A 27,274-nucleotide genomic window follows, 5' to 3' on the forward strand; every position below is an offset into this window, starting at 1 on the left:
AATATAAATTTTTAATGTGTAAAGCAACACTGTATTGATCCTCTCAGCGTATTCTGTTTTGTATTTTTTTCAGGTAGCCTTCTTTACTGCCATGACTTCTTTCAAGAGCATCAGTACATTAGACTTCAATATTTTATCTCTTGCGTCATAACTACCTTGGTTATGAATTCTGTAATTACACATTCACCAAGGTGGCAAGTATTAATACATAAATGTGCTCTTGCCTTCTCTGTTCCTTCTTGTTGTTTAGTGAATTAACATCACTGGTAGAGGAAAGAGTTGAAGTGAGGATATTTCTTTCAAGGTTAATGCTATCATAAATTGGATTCCCAGATACTTTATGAGAGGTGATGATCCTGAGATATAGAAGTAACTTTCTAATATTTCACTTTTGTCCTTTTTATGCTCTTGTCAGAAGTAATTTGGGCATATAACTTTGTTTTAAAATTGGCATGAAGCATTAGAATACTGGTAACAAGAAGACAAAATATCTATTCAACCTTATATTAAAATTGGTTAAGCCCTTTGAAGTTCATCAGTGTTTTCTAGGAAACCTTTGAGCATAGATAGGAGTTACTAAAAACATAAATCCTTATTATATTTAAACTATAGATGTTTTTCTAGCTTAGAGGTAAAACTTATAGAGAAATATTTGTAAGATTGTTATTGAGAGACTGCTAAAAATAATATAATTAAGCCTGTATTAAAATTGTTCATTACTAGTTATCCTTCTAACTTTATATATGGAATCTGTATGGACTCTTTAATTTTAGGCTTATCTGGAGCGGGGAAGACCACGGTGAGCATGGCTTTGGAGGAGTACTTGGTTTGCCATGGTATTCCATGCTATACTTTGGATGGTGACAACATTCGTCAAGGTCTCAATAAAAATCTTGGCTTTAGTCCGGAAGACAGAGAAGAGAATGTTCGACGCATTGCAGAAGTTGCTAAGCTGTTTGCAGATGCTGGCTTAGTGTGCATCACGAGTTTCATATCACCTTATACTCAGGTATGTAGCTTTTGCATTTATTGAGAATATGGTATCAGGCAAAACAAATAGTTTAAGCATTAGAGTGTGCTTTGAGGTGAAATACAAATTAAAATTATTAACCTCCAACATTTTTGCGCTGTGACTTTCTGAGTAAATTCATTTTTGATAAAACCTGCTGTAACCCCCGCGTCTCCCCGAACTGTAACCAGGGTTGTTGACCTTAAGCCAATGGCCAAATTATTTCAAGCCAGCTTTTTAATTCAATAAGTTTTTAGAAAATACTCAATAGATATCAGACACCAGGGAAAATCTTAAGTTTCTTAACATGTGTCCTACTGTGGCTTCTTTGCTCAAAATTCTTGAGTTTCATCTCTCACACACTCTTTTTCTTATTTCAGAGATCATAGCAGCACCTGTTCACTTTTTTGTATTTCTCTGAAAACTCCCCCTCCTGAGTACCTTCCCTACCTCCTCAGCCTTTGCTGGGTACCTGTCTTTGGTGTCCTTGATATTGTACCTTAATACATTGTTTTGTTATATACACCAGTTCATTAGTTGGTGGTGGTAATAATAGCAGCAGTATAGTAAAAATAATAGGATATTAGCAGCTGACATCTAGAAAACAGTTACTTTATATTGGTAACTTTTTAAAAGTGCTTTTATGTGAATTAACTCATTTAGTTCTCATCACCCAACAAGGAAGGTAGAGATGAGGAAACAGGAGTAAATTACCCAAGGCTGCACATTGTACGTAATAAAGCAAAGATTTGCACCCAGACAGTGTCCCTGGAACCCATGCTCTTGCCTGCCATGCTTTGTTACTCCTTGAGGGCTGGGACTATGTCTTATTTGCCTTTGTAATCTTGATGCCAAACCCTGCTCCAAGAGCACAGTAGATATTTAATGTTTGTTAAATGATAGCATAGTCCTTTAGGAAGCCCATATAGCAAAGAACAGGCAAGTTAGCTTAGTGGTTAAGGGCAAGGGCTTTGGAGTCAGACACAGTGGGCTGAAGTCTCAGATCTGCCAATTAGTTATACCCTTGGCCAGTTCACTTAATTTTCCCAAGCTCAGATAATGTCTGCCTCATAACGCTGCTCTGAGGATTGGGTAAGCCATGCATTCAGAGCTCTCAGCACAGTGGCCCGGTGTGTAATAAGTATTCAGTATGCATAATAAATAATAGCACAATTCTCGTACTGTGTCATAAGCAAATTTGGATGGTGACTGAATCTTCAAAAAAAAAAAAAAAGAAATTTGAGCTATAAAAATTATAGGTAAGTATTAGATTTAGTGTTAATCCTGCAGGTTCACTTAATTAAACCACTGCAGGAGTCCTAAAAAATTCTGTGAGGAGTAGCTATTATTCATTTTCCTTAAATGTTGGAGTCTGTGTCACTACATCAGTTTAAAGTATATTAATAATGAGGTGTCTAAGAATGAGAGACATTTAGAGTTTCTGAATCCTTGGATATAAACAGGTTTTCATAGATATAAATAACAGTGATATTCTTGTACCTTCTGGGAATCTTTGCAACTGCTGGAAAAGAAGAAAGTAACACCAATTTGGAGAGCTGTCATCTGAGACCTGGTGTTTGAACACATATGCTGATCTGCTCTTTGGCCCCCTGTTTCCATAGTGTGAAGCAAAACTTTTGTTGATCTCCTCTCAGAGAGCACTAAGAATGAGGTTCAGACTATGCTTCGGACATATCGGAGTCCGTGATACTATTTGGATTGAATTATATAATATAGGATATATGCATTTTTCTGTGTCGCCACTGAACTTGAGCATCTCGGTTCTAAAATAAACCTGATTGTTCCTATTCCTAAGGAGTTGGTAGGTAGTCTGGTGGGAGCACACAGATGTGAATGGTTATAATATCCTGAGGCAAGTGATTAGGAAAATGTATATAAAAGGAAGTTTCACAGAGGAGGTGCTGCTTGAAATGAGTCATGAAGGATGAATCAGGGTATACCAGTTAGACTGGAGGGAGAAAGCTATTTCAGACAGAGGAGCATGGAAATGTGAAAGCGTTGGTCTATTGAGGACTCTAGGTAGTTTGGTAGAACTGCTATGCAGGGTGAGCATGAGGGGTGATGAAACTAGAGCGATTTGCAGAGGTCTGATGATGAGCTCTGGACTGTGCAGGATTTTGCCCCATGGGTAGTTAACAGTCTGAGAGCCTGGGGAACCTGCATAGGAAGGATCAGGGAGTGACATCAGAAGAACGCATAGGCTTAGTTGTGTGAAAAGCAGCAAAATGTCCCGTAACTTAAAGACTGAAAAGTACCCTTGATTAAAGAGATTTTGTATGATTCGTTAGTTCATTTGTTTTTAATGGATGAGAGTGACTAATGTTTGTTGCCAGAGCAGAAGCCAGTGGAGAGGGGAGAGACTGAAGGTTTCAGATGAGGTAGGGATCATGGGTAAGCAAGGTCATTTAGAGGGAAGGGGATTTGGTATCTTTGAAAGGACGAGGAGCAGGAGGAGGGAAATAAAGATGGTTGGAGATGTGGATATGGATATATTTCTGTGGTAGAGAGGAGATTGAGAGCATTTGTGCCTGGAGGTTTTCTTTTTGAAATAGAAGTATGGTCATCAGGTGAGAGTGGAAATTGGCATGGTATGTCAGAGGGACCATAAGAAAGGAGGTGAATGTTTGAATGGGAGTAGAATGGCGGAAGCTGCAAAGGCTGGCTTTGAAAATGTTGGCACTGCCATAACATTTAGAGTATGACCATGGAACTTGCACTTGAGAATGGCGAGATGAATACATGGTCCTCAGGAGAGAACTTGGTTTTAGTTAAGACCAGAAAGAAGAGGTTGCCTTACAAAGCTAGCTATTCCAGAGGGCAGGGCGAGGAGTGTTTAGACTGAGTCATGAGGTGATTACCAGAGAGTTGGGGGTTAGGAGTCTGTAGAAAAGTCATTGTGGGAATGCTAGCGATAAGTGGCTGCAGGGGTTTGTATCAGTCACATGAATAAACTAGCCTCAGGTTTCTGAGCGGACCTGGTATGAAGCGGACTTGCTTTCTTGCCCGCTCAGGCTGAGGTTCAAGGTTATTAGGGCGAGGCCTTATGACACCTGCATTGGAACTGGGCTCTTTTACTTAATAAAATTTAAGTGAAAGTTTTTATGAGTCATCTACTATTTTCTTTCCTTTAATTCTCCCAATATCTTGAATTTAAAGAATACTATACCTATTAAAATTGTTATGAAGAATGTGTGTTAATGTAAAAATTTCTTGGAATATTTTTTGTTTATATTTTAGAACTATAAGTTAAATTCTATCTAATATACTTTCCACTGACTCAGCTAGAAAGCATTTTCACTCATCCTTGATATTCATGTCATACCTTTGATCTCTGTAAGCACTTTTTACTGTTTCTGTACCTGTCCTCTTCCTAAGGATCGCAACAATGCAAGACAAATCCATGAGGGCGCAAGTCTCCCATTTTTTGAGGTGTTTGTTGATGCTCCGCTGCATGTTTGTGAACAGAGGGATGTCAAAGGGCTCTATAAAAAAGCACGGGCTGGAGAAATTAAGGGTAAGTAATGTTTTTTTTCCTCCTGGTTTCTCTTAGCTATTTTATCTTACCTTATCTGAGACTGTTAATCTTTTTCTTATTACGCTGTTGTAGCTCTCAGGCCTAGCAGCAATACCTGGCACTTTATACACAGAGTGAGTATCGCTGATCAGATTGGAATCCTACTTCCAAAATAATTTTAGAGGGTTAGAACTTTGCAGGCTGGTGGAAACTTACTTGATATAATTAGGTGTCTAGTAATAGATGGGATATCAGTGGCTAGCTGCTGCCACTTCGGCTCTCTTTGTTCGAGTCCTAATGTAGGAAATTTCATAGCCAATGGGAAAAATGCCTGAATTATAAGCATCTTGAGAGCAAGGACAATGTTTTATTCTTATTTATATCATAGTGTTTTGTCCCTTATTCATTTTGTGTGCACTTGTTGAATTAGAGCGATTCTATCAAAATATAAACGCCTTGCTTTTTAAGTTTTATGGTATGTTCCCAGAGTTTCAACTAAAGAATATTTGGACAAAGAAGGAGGCTTTCTGCTCTGGCCTTTGATACCAATCATATTATTTATCTTGTAGCCATCCTTTGACATTAGTCCTGCTCTATTAACAGAAATAGAGGTCATGCCAATGTTAAAAAAATCAAAGATAGATTACTTAGTCAACCTTGTTTGGGAATCAGTGATTTGTGCGGTAACTTGTTTGCCTTCCCAACAGGGAGTGCGATAGCCTGGGACAATCATAGGAGCCCCAGGAGTTCTATGAATTAAAGATTTTGGCATTCAGTCTCTGGCCCAGAAAAGGTGGAATGGGAAGGAAAATGCTTGTTACTCTGTGCTCTTCTGTATTTGGACCTGGGAAGGCTTTAGGGGTTGCGCCAAGTTCCACCTGCCCAACTGGTTCCTTGGACAAGGCTGACATCTAGTCGTGCCACTATGGAGACACAGTTTTACCCATTAAGCTGTCACTTTCTTGACTCAGAAAGAACAGGTTGCCTGACCTGAATAATTTATGATAGCAGGAGGCAAACCAGTTTAGCCCTTTAACTTCTATATCACCTTTTCTCTTCTGCTGGCTAATTTTTGCTGCAATATTTGGTAATAGAGATTTAGCAAAGAGAAGCAAAATGATGTGTTCAGGAAGTCTAAATCTTTTACTTATTTTAATTGTACGTGGTTTTGTTGTTTTTACAAAGCTGGATCGGTGAGGGAGGTAGATTTGTCTGCCTGGCTGGAGTAAGTTACTTGTGGGCAGGGACCATGCCTTGAACATTTTCATATCATTAGAATTTAGCACAGTTTGTGGCCCAAAGCATAACTCTTGGCACACACATAATCAATGCTTGTTGGATGGATTAGAAGGGGGAGTGGAAATTGGATGCCCAATACACATTTATCAGCGCTTTTTATTTGCAAGGTATATGTTTGGTGCTAGGGATGCAAAGATGGATAATACATCCAAAATACCTTGAGTCATTTATAGTTTGCATCCTTTATTTGGGAGTGTGTTTGTATTAGTTTAGTTTTCCATGCGTTACTTGAATAATTTCCTCTGAGTAGACATCGATAAAATGTTCCTCAGGTTAAAAAATATATATATGTGAATGTACACACATTTATTTTAAGTTTGCTGTGGTGCTAGAGTTCCTGACTATAGAGTTGTTTTTAAAAATTATTTACTTGTCACATGGCACTTAGAAGGTTCTCTTTCAATGCTGTTTCTGAGCCGTGGTTGTAATCATTCAAGGACAGATGAAATTGCATACATTCAGCATACCTCAAGCTTTTATAGGCCTTTATGTAGCATTTACTAAACTATAAATGTATCCCCGTGTCAGCCATTCTAATACCTAGATTATTCATGAATACTGCTCATGTAGTTATTATCTACGTAAATGTAAATGTTTTTCTTACAGTGTTCATGTATTATAACCATTTGTGGGATAAATTAGCTAGGAAGAGAATTCCTTGACTTTTAAAATGTTTAGCCAAGTTTTCTAGCACGGTGATTGTCAAGCTTTGTTGTACTTTAGCATCATTTGGGGGAACTTCTAAAAGTCCAGTGCCAAGGCTATTCCTAGACCAGTGAAGTTAGAATTTCATGGGAGTAGGACCCGGTGATTCAGTGTTTAGCTACATTTGAGAATCAGAGCTTAAGAACTGGTGTTTTAACCTGAATTATGTTTCCCCAGTGGTGTGACTCACCACTAAATACTTTTGGGAATATTGATAATGCAGAAATTTTTTCTTGGATTCAGGACTTTATGTGATACTTAGAAATATGAAATAGAAAATAAATGAAATAAGGGCTATTGACTTGTAGTGTAGATTTTAGAACTCTTTTGAGAACTGTACCTCTTAATAGTAATGATTTTAATTTCATATTTACCATTCTAACCCAAGGGTGACCCAAGTGTTGCCAGGTAGACAGGCCTTGAAAACTTGTGTGTGGGGTGGTGTCAGAAGTGTAAGGCAGAAATAACATTTTAGCTCAGCCAGCCCATTCTGGGGAAATATGTATTCTTTCTCTTCTTGGCAGTTACATGGTAGCACATATAAAATAGGGAAAATCTAAGTAGTGGTTAACATCTAAATTGATTCTGGAATCTATTTGTGATATAATAGGATTGCCTTCTGATTTGTGTTTTGCTTAAGCTAGTATTAGTTAATTTGTCTTCCTTGAACACTTAATCTGGTAGCAGAAGAAGCCTGCAGAGCTTAAATCTTAAATGTAGCTGTGGATAATCCTTGTGAATATAATGGACAGATTGACTTGGTTTCAGTTTTTGCATCGAGAGGAAAAAACCTTGTCAATTTTGGTTTTATATCCAGGGCTTAGGTACTATGTCCTGTATTCCTGTGGAGAAATGAGATGCTCTGGATCACTTGGTGTTAATTTCTATGTCTTCATTTAAAAGAAAAAAAGGTGATAGAAATATAGTTGATCCTCATTAATTAAAGATTCTGTATTTGCAAAAAGGCTTACTCACTAAAATTTATTTGTAACCCCCATGTGAATACTTGCAGTGCATTGGCAGTCACTTTTGGATACAGGCAGAATAGCAAAAAATTTAGTCACCCAGAGCACATGCTCCTAATTGAAGTTGAACAAGGTGACACTTGGCCTTTGTGTTTTACCTGTCACACTATAAAAAAGCGTCTTTTTTATGGCTTATTTAATGCCATGGTTTTTGCATTTTTTGTGCTTTTATTGATGATTTTGCTGTTTACAGTGGCCCCTGGGCATAGTGCTGAATTGTGGTTTGGTGTTCCCAAGTACAGGAAGACTGCGATATGCCTTATGGAGAAATACATATGTTAGATGTGCTTTATTCCTTCAGGCATAAAGTGCTGTTGGCCATGAGTTCTATCTTAACAATATATATTAAATATTGTGTTTTAGACAGAAAAACACATAAAACAGTTATATATTAATCAGTTGACAAAAGTTTTGTTGCCAGACGCTCACAGGAACCTAACCTCATATTTCTCCTATGAGCAGTGGTTCAGTGTCCACTAATTTTGTGTTTGCAACAACTTTATTGAACACAACTGTGGATAATGAGAGTCAACTGTATGTGTTTAAAGCAGAAACAAAAGTTTAATTAGAAATCTTTTCCCAAGAAAGAAGCTTCAATACTTTAAACCTATACCTTAGAGGGGACAGTATAAATATTAACTTCAACATAGCAGAGACTTACACCGAAGAAACAAACCAAATTTATTTTTAATTTTCACCTTCCTTTATGACATGGTACCTTTTATAGGTTTCACTGGGATCGATTCTGAATATGAAAAACCAGAGGCCCCAGAATTGGTGCTGAAAACAGACTCCTGTGATGTAAATGACTGTGTCCAGCAAGTGGTGGAACTTCTCCAGGAACGGGTACGAGACGGTGAAAGAGGGAGTTACCATCCTTTCTAAAAAAAAAAAAAAAGTGGTAATACGAAGGAACATCTGTATTTTAGAGTCTCTATGTGGTAACAGTTTTCTGTATGTGTATGCCGCTGTGCTAAGTGTTGTAGAGGGCACCGTATATATACAACATATGAAATAGCCCATCAGTGTAAACCTCAGGAGGCTTGAGTAATTTTACTGCACAAGTACCTAATAGAGAAAATTCAGCCTTGATTATTCAGTTATACGACTTGGCATTATTATATATATTTTTTTAAGTTAATGTCCATAAGGTAGTTCACTTTTCCTAGACATTTAGAGAGTGCCCAGATTTTCACTGTGATAATACAAGAACTAATAAATACATTTTAGCTGTTTCTTCTTTTCCGCCTTTATTGCAGCCTCCTCTTCCTCCCATGCTCTAATAAAGAGAATAGTTCATGTGTCTTGTCTTTTCTCGGTGGGACATGTCGCTCTTTGGAAGTAGTTCACATTACTGCTTTAGGACCTTAGCTCTATAATGGGCTCAAGAAAGTTTATTTTATAGATTAGCTGCGTTTCCTCTTATGTGATAATTCTATTGCAGAATCTGTTTCATTTTTGGCCAGTTGTCTTCTTACTCTGCTTTTTTCTGTTGAGGTTATTTACAGTTTTAAAAATAAATTTGTGTGAAATTCATAGATATTCTATGTTGTTTCATTGAAACTATGTTTCTAGTATTTTTCTTTTTATTTAGTTTGTATTTTTCTTTGCATTTTTTGTACATTGAACTTATCTTTTTTTACTTAAGTTTGTCATATCAGTGTTAGAAAGTTGTACATAATTTCATTTTCTGTTAAATTATTTTTTATATCTAATGAGCGATTCTTAAGTTTTTACAGAACTTCAGAAAAATACTCATAGATACTTGTATATAATTTTAGGGTTGTCATGAATCTCTGAAGTCATTTTACGGACTACGGATGATTCCAGATAGTTGAGACACTTGTAAGCGATTGTTAAACTTGATGTGTGATGGGTACTGTAGGTCTCTCCCTCCTTCTTTCTTTCCTTCAATTCCTAACCACTTCCTTGGGTCTTACTTACAATTGCATTCTATAGAGGCTTTTTTTGTATGTGTGTGGGAGGCAAGTGATTTTTTAAGGAATTTTATTTTGAGAAAATTTTGCAATTCTGTAGGTCTAAATATGGTACAGAGAATTCCCATATATACTCTACCCAGCTTCCTCTTATGTTACCATCTTTCGTGACGTTAATAAATTTCATGAAGGTTAATAAATTAAGCTTGAGTATGATACTATAAACTATATCTCACACATTTATTTGGATTTCATTATTTGGAATAATAACCAAATTTACATAGCTTTAATAGTGTGTGTTTTGAATGGGGATATGAAGATTAGAGGTTCTTCATTACCCAACGTTATATGGAAGAATATAATTGTGTGTGCGAGAAGCAAATGCCGTTGACAGGCATGGAAACCATCAACAGCGACTCCTCTTAATTGAACTCTTACCATGGACAAGACCGTGTGTTAGGCACTCGAGTAGCACGATTGTGTTTAATTTGTATTACAATTCTGGGAAGTAGTTGTAATTATTCTCATTTTACTGATAAGGAAACATTCAGGGAGGAGAAGTTGTTTGTACCAGGGTAGTTCAGTCAGGTAGAATGGGATTTGAACAAAGGCTGCTAGATTCTGTAGTCCATATCCTGCTTTTTCTACTATACTGCCTTTCCTAGTATCTAGATTCTTTCAATTTATAGTTTATTTCTGAAATATGAATCTTTTCTTTAGCTTTCTTTCACATTCTTTGGCTGTTTGTTCCCTAAATGTATTTGAGATTAAGAAATTGAGAAGAATGGGCATTTCTTTGAACTTAGAAGGATGATATTTTTAGAATACTTTTAAAATACTTCACAGCAGATCAAAGACAACACTGCTTGAGCTGGAAAGAATGTTTATTATGTAAAGAGATAAACTGCCATGCCTGTCCTTGGTTAATGTGAAATGTTCGTCCTATGTAGTGAAATAAAAAAAGTGTTCGGTCACCTAATTTACTTTGGAAAGCTGGCACACATTTTGCCAGGTGAATTATGATTTACTTAGGTCCTAAAACCCAAACCTAAGTAGTAAATGAGTGGCTTGGGTTACTATGCCATATATAATGGAAACTTCATTTCTAAAACATTCAAGCCAATTAAATTTTATTTCTTCTTCAGGTTCAGTTAGACTTTTGAGAGTTTTTTCTCACTCCAACCAATTCTCTGATTCTTGGACACCAACTGGGTGTCTAACAATTTAATTCACTTCTGACACTGACTTTCCAAAGTTAGCTCAGACGCTGCAGGTTAAAGGCTGACTCATAAGACTACCTCTACTTCAGATGTCATTTACAAATAGGGTGCTCAGGCTACCTATATTGCTGCCCAGCCAACTGCAAATTAAGGGTTTCCATGACACCCACCCCGGGCTTCAATAATTCGACTCACAGAACTTGAGAAAGCACTTAACTTATTATTACCAGATATTATAAAGGATACAACTGAGGAACTGCCAGATAGAAGATGCATAGGGCAAGGCATGGGGTAGGGAGAGGCATGGAGCTCTCACGCCCTCTCTGGGTATGCTACCCTCTGTGTGTTCACTAACCCAGCTCTCTAAGCCTGTCCTTTAGGGTTTTTTATGGATGTTTCCTCATGCAGAGACAGTCGATTAAATCTTTGGCCATTGAGGATTGAACTTAAACCCAACCTCCCCATCCTCTCCACCCTGTGTCTAGGGATAGAGCTAAAAGTTCCAAGCCTCGATTAATTTTCCCATTTAGAAAAAAAAAAAGTGCAGCCTGCTGCCAGTGTTCATTTAACATCGTGCGTAGTAATGCTGTGTTTTCTAGGATTTGACATTTTTCAGCGATCAGACTACTAAAAACAGAACATTATAAATAGAATAATGTCATTTGTTTCCAAAGACTATTGATATACTAGAGTGATTTGAAAATAATAACGAAAGTGAGGTATGTCATGGCAAACTTTGGGAGTAAGGTTAGGACTGTAATCTGCGAGTTACTTTGGGGTCAACGCTGCAGCCACAAGCGCTGCCGGTGAGTATTCTCAGGGCAAACAGGAAAAGGGTTAAGTTGGCTTTTCATTATTGTACCAGAGGCATTCTTTCCACTCAGGAGATTCCAGAGGTTTTAAGAGCTCTATGCCAGGAACTGAGGACAAAGACCAGATATATGTTTCCCATTATGCCACAATTTTTTATTAAAGAGGGTAGTATGGTTTGAGACTTCTTTGAGACTTCTAGAGAATGCAGGTGTTGGAGAAGTGCTGTCTCCATGGTAATAAAGGAAATTTTTTCTAACCTGGTGCTCAGTATTACTTTGGAGAGACTCTTCTGAAATGAATTCTACAAGGAATTGTTTCTTTAATGTTCTTTTCTAAGATATAGCATTGATTTTACTGTCCAAGAAAAATGTGTTTTTAGTGTGCTGTACGATGGGTATTATAGGATGATGGGGATTTTGGTTAGCACAATATCCTCTGTCATCTCTGGATTGTTTATTTCTCTTTCCATCTGGCCTATGTTACTATAACAGGATAGGTAATGTGGTCATTTATATAAAGACTGAATTTTTCAGTATTTTGTCAGAGCATCTTTATTTTCTTAATGTGCTTCAGGTGGCATCTATTTCTTCAAGAAGATGGAAGGCACTGACAAATACCGAAGATTTTTAGATTAATATTTTTTCCCTAACCCTCGAATGGTCACTAGATGGCCTGCTGGTATTGCGTTTTAACTTGACGCATTATGACATAAGGAAGTAGGCTTCTTGCTGCTGGTTTTAATCTAAAGTGATATTTTAAATACTTTTTAAAATCTACAAGGAACTCTAGATTTACTAGTACTATAAATTATTTAAAGGTTTGTCTTTTTATGAAATGGTGGTTTAGTGCTCTAAATGGATTTTATACTGCATATAAAAACCAGACTTTGCAGCTCAGTTTTAAAGTGTTGCCAGAATGTTGTTTGGTGTTCATGCTTTGGATGCATGTAGTTTAGATAATAGAAACTTAATAGTTACATAAAAATATGAATGAACTCTAACGTTCGAATCTGTTGAGCAGATTTGGTTCAAACAAAAGTGCAGAAAATACTTTAAGGAAAAACTTAAAATATGGAATCACTATTTAAAATCGCATTTTCCTGATGACATATGTATTGTTTCATATCCTTATTTGTCATCTGTATATCTTCTTTGGTGGTGTGTCTGTTCAGATCTTTGAACATTTTTTAAATCAGGTTGTTTGCTTATTGTCGAGTTTTAAGAGTTCTTTGTATATTTTGGATAACAGTCCTTTTATCAGATATGCAGTTTGCAAATATTATTTCCCAGTCTAAGGCTTATCTTCTCATTCTCTTGAGCATTACTTTATATTGAATAACAAAGTATTGCTTGGATAAGATACCTGTTCGAAAAGCCCTTGGTCTGTGCCAGTTTGTTATGTTTATCGATATGGCTTAAAAATTTTGGCTGATAGATTTGGTTTAAAAAAAAAAAAGTTAAAGTAATTAAATACATTTAGTAATTATTCCTAGGATCATGACAAATGTGAATGAACCTTATAACGATCACCTGATAAATGGTGTATAGGTGGCTATGTCGTAATTACAAATATATACTTGTTGGATAAATGAAGATAAGCACTGTCCTAAATGTTATATAAATGAGTAGTTGGAGTTTATCCTGCATTTCATATGGGATCAGAAGTACTGTTTCTCAAACCACAATGGTGGGAGTAAAACTGACATACTCTGGAGTGCTATGTTGCATCACTGAAAAGGTAGCTTAAGTGACACTAGTGATAACGATGCATATGAAAGCTGGAATAAAATGGTTTCATGACATGTTAAAGATAATAATAATTATGTTTAGAGTGATTTTTTTTATTTCTAAATTCTTTTTATCATTGCCTTTTTATCATTGCCAAAAGGACATGTCTTCTCTGCCATTGCCTGATTTTGACATGGTATATTCTAGGAATTTCTTTCTCACTAGATAATGGGACATTATGTTTAATGACTTCCTGTATGTAGGGTGTTCTCTGCTTGAGAGTAGACCAACTGACATTTGGAAAATTGGTTAGAGAGGTACAGCATTCAAAGCCCTCTTTTATACTTTTTTTGAGTCTTATTTTGAAATGTTAATTTTTTTTCATTAAGGTACGCTTGGAAGAACTCTAAATTGTTGAATCAAACATTTAATGGTACTTTTGTTGTTTGTATAGGATATTGTACCTGTAGATGCCTCTTATGAAGTAAAAGAACTGTATGTGCCAGAAAATAAACTTCATTTGGCAAAAACAGATGCAGAAACATTACCGGCATTGAAAATTAATAAAGTAAGTGCTTTGTTGTTTTTCATGCCAAGTGATTTTGCCTTATATACTGTTGGTAGTCTGTAAAATTTGTGGTTTTCTAGCTGTCTTTGAGGTCTTGAGTAGTTGTGGTGTGTATCATTTCCAAGGATGGGAAATGTGTTTAATTTGTAAAACCATATTCTCAAATTACCATGGCTTTGCTCTTTTTAGTCATAATATTCTTATTTTTAAATATCAAAGAACAAAAATTGTGTAAGATTTTTAAGCTTATCAGAAGGTATGGGATGTAAAGGTTAAGAAATAATAATCTGTAATAATTAAAATGAACATTTTTTTTCCTTTAAACTTGTTTCCTAATTCCCTGCTCAAACCGTAACTCTCCCTTCCTTTTATTATTAAGAATATTTCTGTCATATATCTTAGCTCTAATGATATTTGGTGTTTTTTCAATAAAAAACTGCTTAGACTAGATAAGATGATGATAGAGACTATAATTTATCATTTTGAAATCTTAGAGAATTTAAAATTGTATCATTAGGTATACTTTAAAAAATAGAGCGATTAAGGAATAAGAACCTGGATTAGAAGCAGAATTTTTCAGCCTTTTTTTTAGTGTAGTAAAAATTGGACGCATCCAGGGAAATGCCAAATCCAGAAATAAGGAGAAAAGAAAAAGGAAAAAAAAAAACAAATTTCTGAGCTTGGAGAAAGACTCTTCAAGTAGTTTTTCAAATCCCTGATAGGAGTAGATGATCTGATGTGCTTTGTGTGATCAGGTCTCTGACCAGAAGCCAAGACATGCGAAGAGCACAGCTGTGTCACAGTCAGAGACTGGAGTCACTCAGGAAGCTGACTGACGTAGAGCAACAACGGGTTTTGTCACTGATGACTTTGCATGGAATGAATGTACACACACAAATGTGCGTGCACACACACAGGGAAAAAGAATGACAATGAATGAATATGAATCTAGGTCAGTCAGATGTTACAACCCAGAAAGACAGTAGCTTTTTCTGATTGTGAACTTTTTTCCATTACAGCGGTTTTTTCTTTGCACAGCGATATGAAAAGTAATTAATTAAAAACTTCATGCTAAGTAGTAATGTATTATCTTGAGCGGCCATAACAGATACCACAGACTAGATGGCATAAACAGAGGAAATTTATTTTTTCACAGTTTTGGAGGTTGGAAAGTCTAAGATCCAGGTGCTGGCCGATTTGGTTCCCTGTGAGCCTCTCTCCCTGGCTTGTTGACAGACAGATGTCTTCTCACTATATCCTCACAGAGTGAGGAGAGGGAGCTTTGTGTCTTTTCTTATAAAGGCAGCCAACCTGTCGTATTAGGACTCACCTTTATGACCTCATTTAGCCTTTATCACCTCCTTATTGACATTAGGGGTTAGGGCTTCAACCCGATTTTATAAAAGACACAAACATTCAGTCTATAATAGATACCATCTAGAATTGAATTCCATTAGAGACAAATAAGTAGTGGCCATTGTCAAAGGTTTAGGAAAAATTAATATGAAAACTTGAAAGTGAAATAATATAGTGCATAAATATAATATTTCCTGTGAATCGAAGAAGAGGAGTATGTTACCATTATTTGATTTTTCAGTGGAAACATTGTTCAGCCTACTTTGGGAATAAATAATAAGCTACATTTTCCTGCACACTAGTTGGCCGGATCCTTCATCTTTTTTCGTTTGAGAATATTTATATATGCAGTACCCAGTTGAAAAATGAGCATATCCAGCTTACGTTAATGATTCGTAAATTATCAATTCTAACACAGAGGTCCCCAACCCCCAGGGGACAGATGTGAGTGGTAGACGAGTGAGTGAAACTTCATCTGTATTTGCAGCCACTCCCCAGCGCTAGCATCACCGCTTCAGCTCCACCTCAGATCATCAGATTAGATTCTCATAGCAGCACAGGTCCTTCGTGCCAAAAATGTTGGGGACCACTGCTTAACGTTCTGATGGGATACACTAGAAATCTTAAAATTCAAGATCTTTGTAAAATGAAAGGTACTCTGTCATTGGTGAGGACATTTTTTGGTAACTATTTTTACCTGACATTTGTTTTAGTTTAGGACAGTGGTTATCAGAGTATAGTTTTCAGACCATCATTGTCAGCATTTTCTGAGAACCTGTTAAAAATGCAAATTCTTGGGCCCTACAGGAAACCAACTGAATCAGAAAGGGGGTGGAGCAATCTTTATTTTAATAAGCCTTCCAGAGATTTCTGATACATAATAACATCTGAGAACCATTGGTTTGAGAGACTCTATCCTCACTGGAAATGCTTGCAGCCTAATGTTATTTAAATTTATTAGGAGAAATGTGTATTTTCCTAAATCCCCTTTATTAGATTTGTATAATCTATAATTATTCTCGAGATGTTTGTTTCCATTGCTTTCAAAATTAAACTCCTAAAGGCCATTACCACTTTTGTTCATTTTGTTCATTTTGTTCTCATTTACCAGGTGGATATGCAGTGGGTGCAGGTTTTGGCAGAAGGTTGGGCAACCCCACTGAATGGCTTCATGAGAGAGAGGGAATACTTGCAGTGTCTTCATTTTGATTGTCTTCTGGATGGTAAGACAGTTTACATTCAATAGTACGTGGAGTGTGGAAGAGAAATTACAGGGATTCATAACTATTTATAGAAAACAGTGGTGACATCATTTTAAGACTAAGTTATATCAGTATTGAACATTTTAAGTGGATAGTGAGATCTGTTTTCCATTTTTTTGTTTCCCTGATTGTGATTTATTGCAGGGGAAGAAGGAAAACCTGGGAGTTAGGGCTGCAATGGATTTAAAAAGCAAATACAGTTTTCGTATGCTGTATCTATCTAATCATAGCAGAAAACTTCTTCCCGAAAAGTACACATACTTACTAAATTTTGCTATACTGAAGTCTGTGCTTACTAAAGCCAGGTGTTCTAATAGGGAGTCCAAGTTAAGGAGTCCTGAAGTAGGTGGTTAAAAGGATAGTCTTCTTGTTCTTTTAAAACACTAAAAAAAAAAAAAAAAAAAGCCAAAGACATTGATGTGCACTATATTGTAATTACAATCCAGCTAACTTAAATTTGTATACTGTTGGTAAGATTAGCTTAGCATATTAAAGAAAATATTGTTAAATGTCTCAGAATCCTAAGTTGCTATACCTTTTTATGTATTATGACTTCTTTAAACGAGGAGTGAAATGGGTATTAGGAAATGTAATTCCTAATCTTCTTGAGAAACTGTCATAAGCACATAAGGATTAAATACTGCATTTTGAATTTCTTCCTTGGGACGAATGGCAAAGTCTTTGTGGACTGACTTTTGAGTAATGGGTTAGTCTTGGATTTGATATAAATCTACCTATTAATTTTCATTTTGAACTATACCTAGAGGTGGTAATTTTAAAATGGCCAAGAAGTTATCATTGATTTTGTTGACTTCTTTTCGCCCAAAGAAGTTGTCGCGATTTCCTAGAAAAATATGGTTTCTATTCGGCATGTAAATACAATTCACAAAGGAGTTTAGAGTGCATTGTGCATTTTATTTTTCTAAACTGTGCACAATAAGTAGGAAAAAAAGCTTTAGAGCATGAAAACTTGGGAACTGTGAATGTGCCTTTAGTCTCACTGGAACATATTTTGGTTTAAATAGAGCACTGGTTACTTACTGCCTGTATTTTTTGGCCAGTGATAGCTGACATCAGTTCAATTCTGATTAAAAATGAGAAGAAAAAAAAATATTTTTGGGTGTTTTTGTCTTCCTGTCTCAAGGATACTAAAGTTTACTTAACCAGCTTGCTACTCAAAATGTAGTTTTCAGTGAGGATTTAATTTTTTCTTGAAAAGGCCCCGAAACATAGTTCTTTGTCTTATCCATATATTGGAGGTATATTTTTGGTGGTGTTAGACTTAACCACTTGATTCTTTCTTGTTAAACAGTTTCTTTTACTTCTGTGATTCTATACCATAGTTTTTCCCCAAAAGACAGTTTCATGAATTGTTGTGAGTATTGCTATACACAGTGTTGATTCTCATAATTTTTGCCTTTTTCTTTTTTTTAACCTCTAGGGTTGTTACTTGTTCTCCCTCCTGATTTTCTGTGCTAGGCACCAACTGGACACTGCCACTGGACCCACACATCTTTTATTATTTGAAGTGTCCACTGAAGTGAAATGTGGATGCTTTAGGTCTATTGAATAATCCAAGCTGTGTCTTCTGTGTTCTCTTGTACCCTGCAGGGGGTGTCATTAACTTGTCAGTGCCTATAGTTCTGTCAGCTACTCATGAAGATAAAGAGAGGCTGGATGGCTGTACAGCATTTGCTCTGATGTTTGAGGGCCGTCGTGTGGCTATCCTTCGCAATCCAGAGTTTTTTGAGCACAGGAAGGAGGAGCGCTGTGCCCGACAGTGGGGAACGACATGCAAGAACCACCCATACATCAAGGTCCCGAACAAACTTTGCTGCATTGATTGACAAATAATGTTTGTGCTAAAGTGTAGACAATACCTGTATATTTACTATTCCATTAGAATTGTTAATGTTTTGCAGAATCGAGACTGGATCTTAGATTAGTGTGATGAGCATATGGTCTTGACATTTTGGTCTAGATAAATATTTGTTCAACAAATACTTTTTAACTATCTGTTGTCCAGTAGGCACTGAGCTAGATGCTGGTGCTGGGAATATAGGGCTGATAGACACGGCAAGCACAGTCTTTAAACTCTTGGAGCTCCTGCTGTTTGGTGGTGCCTCAGACATTAATCATGTGCTTACAGGTAGGATGTGAGGTTTAGGGGGCTAAAACCACCATGGCAGGGTGGTTTTTATCTACTGTGAGTTTTTAAATGCACATTGTGTTTCCAGTATGAAAGCAGTGAAATATAATTAGTCTATCCAGAGCGTCTCATGTATTTTATGTATTGTGTGTGAAATTTTATTTCTTAAGTCAAATTTCTGTAAGTTGTTAAGCATTTTAAACTGGACTTGGAACTCTGAAAGAAGTTAATTTAAGTGGAATTTTAGTAGCTTTTCTAGAAAATTTCTATAACATCTGTTTAGATCATGGAAATGTACTGAATCTCATTGTCTTATGAAGGACAAAAAAGTGATACTTTTTTTAAAATAGGGGATATATTGTCTTAGGAAATAAGGAGGTTAAGCTAGTGATGGTGTCAGACATTCTTTCAATGTTACAGTTCTACAGTTATTATTAACAACATAGTTTACAGAACATGCTCATGTAAATTCTTTAAGCCACAAAGCAAACTTGTGGCATGGGTAGCATCCATCTTACATATGGTGAAGTTGAGACTTATAGGGGATAAATGTCTTGACTAAAATTATGCAGTTAATAGGTGGGATAAGGGTCTGATTTGGATCGAAATTACTCTGGGCTTCAAAGCCATCTTCTCTAATCATAGTAGGTGATCATTATTGCTGTATGGAGAGCTTCACATACTATGTAGCCTGTACCACTACAGAGTACTTTTATATTAATTCAGTGGAGGAGACGTTTATTTTTTAATCACTCAACAAATGCGAGTACTGTTTATATTTTGTGCCATTCTTTCAGAGTGATCTCTAAGACGTCTTAGTTTTGGTTGGTATCGGTCTGCAGCTGAAGGAATCAGTAGGGTTTGGATAGGAGGGAACTGTGAGAAATGGCCTTCCAGGCTTACGGAGCAAGAAAAACAAAAGATTCAGTGTGTTTGAGAAATAGCTGGTTGTCAAGTGGGAGAGAGGACCCTGGAAAGATGGAGGTCCTAGCATTCAACGCTAAGATGTTAAGACTTCGTTAAGTTATAATAACAATTTACATGTATTTATGCTTTCCAGACCACGTTTTAGTATTTTGGTCCTTGTAGTGATCCTTGGAGGCAGACAAGATGGTTTTCTTTATCCTGAGGAGTCTTAGAGCGGGTGTCACTTGCCCAGAGCTGCAGAGGCAGTAGTTAGGAGTCAGGATTAGAATCTGTCTTAGGTCTGTTGTGCTATTTTATTACACTACATGCTTAGAGAGAACTGAGAGGACACAGGCAGGTTTGGAGCATGAGGAGACCACAGAGTGGTGCTTCGGGGACCTTAGCCTGGTTGTCTTTGCAGGACGTCCATGCTTCCCCTGCTCCCCCACCAGTACCATCCATGTCTCTAGGCTACACTGTTGGGATCATCTCCTGGCTGGACTCCTGCTTCCTCTCATATCCACTGTACTCCTCAGAGCAGCCAGAGTGAGTTTTTTAAAAATATAAATCTGAGCCAGCCACTGCACCATTTAAAACTCTCCAGTGGCTGCTCATTGTAATTAAAATAAAACCTAAGTGCCTGTGGCCTGCGAGGCCCTGTGTGGTCTGTGGCCTGGCCTTCTTACTCCTGATCTCTTGTACTCTGGCTCTGTTCTTGTCCTTGCTTTGACCTTTTTTGACTTTCTAGCCACATTAGCCTTCTTCCTGTTTCTCAGAGACAGAACTTTGTACTTGCTGTCCCTCTGCCTAAAATACTTTCCCTCCATGACTGGTTCCTTTTTATCATCTCAGGTTAAATGTCACCTTCCTCAAAGAGGCCTCACTGCCTCCTTTTTCTAAAGCATTATTCACTCTATGCACTGGGCGCTGTGTTCCAGTGCCTTGTTTATTTTCTCTGTAACAGCTGTTACCAGTTGATATTTCTCTGTTTTCCCCTCTCTTTCCCCCACTGCAACGGAAGCTCCATTAAAGAAAGGTCTTTCTCTTTCTTGTTTTCTGCTGTATTTCGCAATGCCTAGTGCAGGCCCTGACCCATACCAGTTACTCAGTGAATAGTCATTGAATGAGTGGTTTGATGGATGGAGACAGACCTTCTAGTGAGGAGACCAGGCAGGAAGTGACTGCAGCAATCTAGGTGCATTGTTAGCACAGAAACTGAAGCGGCCTGGGGAAAGGGTGAGCTGGGGCTGCTCTGTGAGACTGGACACGTCCTAGAGGCTAATATCTCCTCCCAGATGCAGGCAAAGAGGATAGAGAAGTTGTAAGCAGTTTGATGTGGTGTGGAGATTGGAAGGCGTGACTTTGTGTCCAACTCCATCATTACTTTAACTGTTCAAAAGTTTAGGATTGGAGAACACAGAAGGTGGGTTGTCCCAGGTTTACAGATTTGTCATCATACAACAATGATAAAAAGAATATTTCTGCTACTTAGAAAGTCATAATTTTTCATGGTGGTTTCGTTTGTCTTTTGTATATAAATTTAATAGTTGTTTCAAAGTCTTTTGAGAAATTATAAAATATATTGATTCTGTAGCATCTTTAATCCCAATTGAGTTGATAAGACAAACAGATTTACCACTGACCTTGAGATGAAAGTAGTAGTTTACCTTGCATCAGAGAAATGTTCTTACTCATTTTGCTCTTGGTTTCTGTTTAAAACAGTTTTTTTGAACTGTGCACTTGAAACTTATATAATGTTATTAATCAGTGTCACCCCTAATAAACTTAATAAATTAAAAAAAAAAAGAAAAAAATTTCTTTTTCTTCCCATTAGATGGTTATGGAACAAGGAGATTGGCTGATTGGAGGAGATCTTCAAGTCCTGGACCGAATTTATTGGAATGATGGTCTTGATCAGTATCGTTTTACTCCTACTGAGCTAAAGCAGAAATTTAAAGATATGAATGCTGGTAAGACATGGACTTAATTATCTAAAATGAGACTGTTTGGGTTCCCTGCTTGATATGGAGAGTTCTAGAAGATTTTTCTAACACTTACAAATGTAAAACAGAATGATGAGTAAAGGTAAATATAGCAATGAAATATGTAAGGTAAGGCAGTCGATCTAAAGTCTGTGTTGTTTTGTTGTATTGGTATAGCTTGATCTGACATTATTTTTTATACGGTGTGGAAGATAGATGCTGATAACAAATTGACCTTTTGTTTGTGAAAGTAAAAGCTAAATAGAACTATGGAAGAGAAATTATTTGAAGAGCTCACTCATATCAATGTGTTTTATCTCTCAGAATGTCTTATATGAGTGGAATGTATCACTGCAGAAAATAATAGAACAACAGGACTTTTATCACGTTTGCTATTCATTCAACAAATGTTTGTTGTACATCTTTATATGCTGGAGTGCCAAGTGCTGAAATCCATAAATAAATAAGATAGGAGTTTACATTGGAGAAGAGAGAGACACTAAACAAATAGCAGAAAAGGTTGTTGGAGAGCAGGTCAATAGTTTCAAATTTCTGCATTAGGATGAAATAGAATAGTACGAGTAGAGAATCTATAGATACTGTCCTTTATAATACTGTCATATATTATGAAGTACTCCAGGACAGGCTTTTATATCAGATGTCTGCTGTTTGCAGGTCTTTCACACAGAGATAGGTGAGTGATGTGTTTACACTGGTGCTCCCATAATCTTTCTCCCTACACTCACAAGTTCAAGGTGCCATGTCAGGGAACAGTATTCATTGTTTTTAAGATCTGAAGAATTTGAAGCATCTTACAATCAATCATGCTACTAATTAATTCTCACCCTCTACAGAAATGGTTAAGCCCTGAGCACTGGTGCTACTTTTTAAAATATTTTCTGTGTAGAAGTCAGGCGGATACGGCTAAGAAAAGTCAGGTGAATGTGGTTGTTTTTGAAAGAAATAGCGGGCTATCAAGCCGTATTTGTCAACCAGAAGCCACCCTCCCAAATGACTATAGAAATCAATGCAAGAGCACCATTTCATTAGTTGTGTTCAGCCTCCCTGAACTCCAGATCCTGGTTTGGAGTCCTGTACACACTGTCCCCTGCTTCACCACCTGCTAGTTATGTGGTCGTGGGAAATTGCTTTCATTTCTAAGGCACAGTTCTCTCAGCTGTAAAAGTGAGGATAATGATGGTACCTAACACCTAAGATTTTACTGTAGGAAGTGAAATGAGAGAAGATGCTTAAGGCACTGTAAATAGTACCTGACACATAGTAAGAGTTTAAGGTGTTGTAACTTCTGTTATATGAGTCTAAAACTAGTTTTATCTGTATTGGTGTGAAGGTTAGAAAAAGAATACGGTTATTTTTAAGCTCTGCTGTAGTCTGCTGATATGATAAGATTAAGAACTGGAGGCCTTGGGTGGACCACACACTCTTCAGAGGTCCACAATTCCCACCCAGCCTGCCTCCTCCATTCACATTTCTTGCTTGGTCCCTGTAGGGTATTTGAATGTAGGATTCTCCACCCTACCCCTTTCTGAACTTGACTCCTCTCAAAATTTGAAGCAAATATTTGGCTTTAACTACTTGTGCAGGAATTTTCTCCGAATGCTACACTTACGTGGTGCTTGCCTGCCTATACAGCAGCTTACTGATCTTGTTTCTTGCTAACATTTTTGGAGCCCAGTCACAGGGGAATATATCATGCTTGATGTAAGTCAGTGGTGGCACTTCACTCTTTTTTGTCAATGTGTGATTTAAGGGTCCACATTTAAGTCAGTTCTGGTCATTGAGATATCAGAGAGAGGGGCTTCTAGAAAAGATTTTCCTTCCTAAGAAGAAAATGATTTCGAGCATAAAGTCGTTTTTCCCATACCTCTCTGCCAAGCAGGAAGTGCTATGGATACTGTCATGTCGGGATACTGTGTTTGGAGCTCTGGCAGCCGTTTTGTATTCATGAGAATCCATGAGAATCTTATCCTGTTTGAGTTTCTGATCCAACCCTGGACTTCTCTATCTCTGGATTTCTTATTCAAAGACCTAATGAATGTTTGAATTATTTAAGGCACGTCTAGTTGGGTCTTCTTTTATTTGCAACCAGAGCATTTGATCGTTTTTTTTACATGTAGACTTTTTTTTTTTCTCTTGGTGAACAGAAACATGTTTAGTGGAGGACTTGCTGAAACGACCTCATTTACTTTAATATTTTGCCAGCATTCAAATTCATATTTAAAATTCATGTTAGTGAATTAATTGTTGGCTCTGTAGAGGAGTCTTATCGGAGAATTATCATTCATAATTAAGGACTTTAATATTACATCTGTTTTACAGTCTTCTTCATGAGCCAAACATTTTAAATCAGTTAGAGAAATTGTTGCATAATGAGTGATTGCAACTTTGTTTAAAGTAGCTCAGCGCCAGTTATTAGCCTTATATTGGACAACAAAGATCGTGGAGTGTTATTTAGTTTACTTGTCCATTTTAGACTAAGGCAAATAAGCAACAGACTAAGGAGTGTCCTTTGTAGTTCTTGTTCACTCTTTTGGGAGGCTAATATCAAATCATCTGTTGATGTGTATGAAACAGTTCAAGGGAGAGAAAATGAGGAATGTTTATTTTTTTTTTTACCTAGGTTTTTTTTTTTCTTACCTCTCCCTCCTTCTCCTTCCCTCATTTTAGCAGAAGCACTTTGATTATCACTGATAGGCTATTGTCCTGTGCACATCAGTATGATCGGTTTTGCTGTTCTCAGACTTTTCTGTAGCTGGAGAGACTGAGAGGTTTTTAATACCTACATTGGTGGCTGCAAGTTGACTCGATTCCAGATGACAGATTCTTTGAATCACTGATGGTTGATTACTGTCTTGGAAAGAAAGAATGAATTTTACTTAAACCCAGTAAGAGCCAGCCAGTCAGTATTTATTACACACAGAACACTGGTGTCTTGCCGGGTTATAAAGGAAAAACTTGACATAATTTCTTTCAAGCTAGTATATGATAGCACAGTGTTGAATAAATTGAAGAAAGCTTTGTAAAGGTGTTGAACCGAAAAGTATATTTCAAATGAATAGATTGAGACATTAGATGGGTATCTTAGGCCAGAGCAGATAGCCTGTCTATGAAGACAGTAGGCTTTCTTGACCGTAAATGGCAGTGAGCTGGAGATAATGTGATCAGGGGTTGGGTGAGGAAAGCCTCTGTCAGTCAAGGCACGCTCAGAACAGGCTCTGAACATAATTTAACAAAGTGAACATTTAAAGAAAGGTGGTCAGGGTTGAGGGAATCCACAAGGAATGTTGAGGCATCCAGGGATTAGCACTTTCGGGTAGTGTTACCACTTCTGAAAGGGCATGGGAAGGAAACTGTTTCTGAAGCCAGGAAAGAGGAGTTGGAGCTGTGAGGAAGGGCCTGGAGGCAGAAGCTGGTTGTAGGGGATCTAGGTACAGCCAGAATCACAGTCCGAGGCAGGGTGCTGCTGGCAAGAGCTCTTGCAAGCTTCGTCTCCCCCCTTCCTCCAGTACTTGCTAATGTCTCCCATCATTGAGGCAGGATATAGTGCCCACCCCCAGACACACACATGCATAGGCACAGGCACAGAGCCCAGTTGGCAAAAAGCTTTATATTCCACATTATTTTTTATTTTAATTTGAAAACATTTCTAATCTTGGGAATGAAAAATAATCGCTGCATACATCGAGGTATGAATTCCTGTTTGTGAGGCATTCTAATTAATATGTTCATATTTACTCAAGTGGTCTGTCTCTGTCTTAATGAAATTTTTCTTCGTAAGCAGTTTAAGTAAAAGAAATACTGGGAATTTATGACAGTCCAGCGAAAGGCAGGGTGATCAAAGTCTTTCTTACTTCCAGATTTCTTCAAAAACTCCTACAAAAACAAACTTTAACGTGCATGTGTGTGTGCATGTATGTGTGCTCACGTGTGCACGCACACACACACACCACACCCCTCCCTAACAACTCTAGAAATATGTCAATACTCTCTTGTTTAGCTACTATCTTGATTTAGGGAAAATCACAAATGCCTGTTTTTAGAGCTCTGGGGTAGATAATGTGGCAGATATTACAGCTCAAGTAGGACTGGAAAAGGAGACTTATTAATTACTGCTGTATGTAGGACAGTTTCACAAAGAAGAAATTGAAAGCAGGGAAGCAGGAAGATGTTATAATTTGGGGTTTAGTGGTTGGGATGCACACCAGGGCTCTGAGTGTGGGCTGGAGAGCCAAGCACAGTTCTGAGAAATCTGGGGAGAGAGTGACTAGGAGGTAGGAGCACTTTCCTGCTCATCACCTTATTTGCTGCTGGAAACGGCCGCGCCGGGGATAGTTGAAGTTGTCCGTGGGCTCTCGCCTGAGAAATTGCAGAGCAGGGGTCCAACCCAAGTTCTTTGCACGGTGCCGCACAGTGTTTGATGCCGTGGTACTGGATTGAGTGACCCATGTCCAACTTGATCCTGGGCGGCAGCGTTCACCCTCTTCCCACCATCAGGAAATGCTAGTGGTCACTGTGTCCTTGCCCCATCACACATCAGCACTTGCTCAGGAGAACTTTCTCTATTTTCTTTTTTCCCCTCCACCCGCTGGAAGCAAAGGGTCGGTCGGGCCGTGCTTGTTTCCACAGTGTGTTGGCTCCTGGATTACAATGTGTCCAATCCAGAGGAGAGGGAGAGAACCTGTACTACCGGCTACTCCTTTGTGTAGACCTGCGTTTGGCTTGAGATGTGCCAGTAGTAGTGAAGGTGGAAGAAATGAGGGGAAGTACAGCAGTCATGAGCAGTGTATATTGAAATGTTTTCAGTAATGTCTCTAAACTGCTGAATCGGAAGGTCAGGACTTAGAGATGCAGCTAACAGAAGCCATCTGTATGTGCATAGTAATTGGATCCAGGCAAAGGGTGAGTTTCTTGAATGAGTATGTAAAGAAAGAATTTCATAGGACCCAGCAATGAACCCTGTTGCTCTGAGAGAGCTACAAGATGTCGAAACAGGTGATGAGACCAAAATGGGCAGGCAGAATATAAAATATCATATATATCTGATTAGAACTGCATAAAAATGTGTGCATAAGGAGAACAACTAGGAGACTATGCAAAAAAAACCAAAAACAGATATGAGGATAGTGTTTTTGTGGGTGATTTTTTCCCCCGTAAAAAACTTTCTTCTGTGTTTCATGGTTTTTACTTTAAAAAAAAAAAAAAAAGGTAAAGATGCAGATGAAATAGAAAAGGTTAGTGCCATGGGTGGCAGAAGACAGTGGGGTAGTGTTTTTTTTGTTGTTGTTTGTTTTGTTTGTTTTTTTAAACGTCAGGGGTAGTGGAGAGGTCAGGAGCATTTAAAATGAGAAAGTGCCTTTTGGATTTGTCTGGAGTTTTGCACTGTGACAGAGCAGGAAGGAATTGGTTGAATGAATGAATCTAGTCCCATTTAAAAAAAAAAAAAATTTATTATGGTGACATTGGTTCATGAAATCCAGTAAGTTTCAGGTGTACAATTGAACAGTAAGGTGTATGTATGTTGCATTGTGCGTTCACCGTCCACAGTTAGGTTTCTTTCCGTCACCAAAGATTTGATAGTCCCATTCTTTTCTTTCATCACTTCATCCTTCACAGCATCACCAGACTTATCTTCTGAAAACAAAGATCTGATTATGTCGTGTTGCAGTTGAAGATAGTGTGGTATTCCTTTGGGTATTTATTTTTTTTCTGGTTAGTGAGTGTTTGCTTATCTTCCTCTGACTAGGTCGTAAGCTCCTGGGG

The 27,274-nt window shown here is 37.6% G+C and overlaps 1 protein-coding gene across 1 annotated transcript in view; it reads left to right on the plus strand.

The window, feature by feature from the left end:
- Window positions 1-27,274, plus strand: part of PAPSS1 (3'-phosphoadenosine 5'-phosphosulfate synthase 1) — an 84,124-nt gene that overhangs the window by 12,183 nt on the left and 44,667 nt on the right. Inside the window, exons 3-9 of the mRNA XM_011361466.2 lie at window positions 774-1,009; window positions 4,406-4,544; window positions 8,301-8,419; window positions 13,725-13,838; window positions 16,306-16,417; window positions 18,068-18,273; window positions 21,346-21,481. Of these exons, the coding sequence (XP_011359768.1) occupies window positions 774-1,009; window positions 4,406-4,544; window positions 8,301-8,419; window positions 13,725-13,838; window positions 16,306-16,417; window positions 18,068-18,273; window positions 21,346-21,481 (1,062 nt within the window). The remainder of the gene's footprint in view (window positions 1-773; window positions 1,010-4,405; window positions 4,545-8,300; window positions 8,420-13,724; window positions 13,839-16,305; window positions 16,418-18,067; window positions 18,274-21,345; window positions 21,482-27,274) is intronic.

The sequence above is a fragment of the Pteropus vampyrus genome, unplaced genomic scaffold (assembly GCF_000151845.1).
Source record: "Pteropus vampyrus isolate Shadow unplaced genomic scaffold, Pvam_2.0 Scaffold67, whole genome shotgun sequence".
In the NCBI taxonomy this organism is placed as follows: Eukaryota; Metazoa; Chordata; class Mammalia; order Chiroptera; family Pteropodidae; genus Pteropus; species Pteropus vampyrus.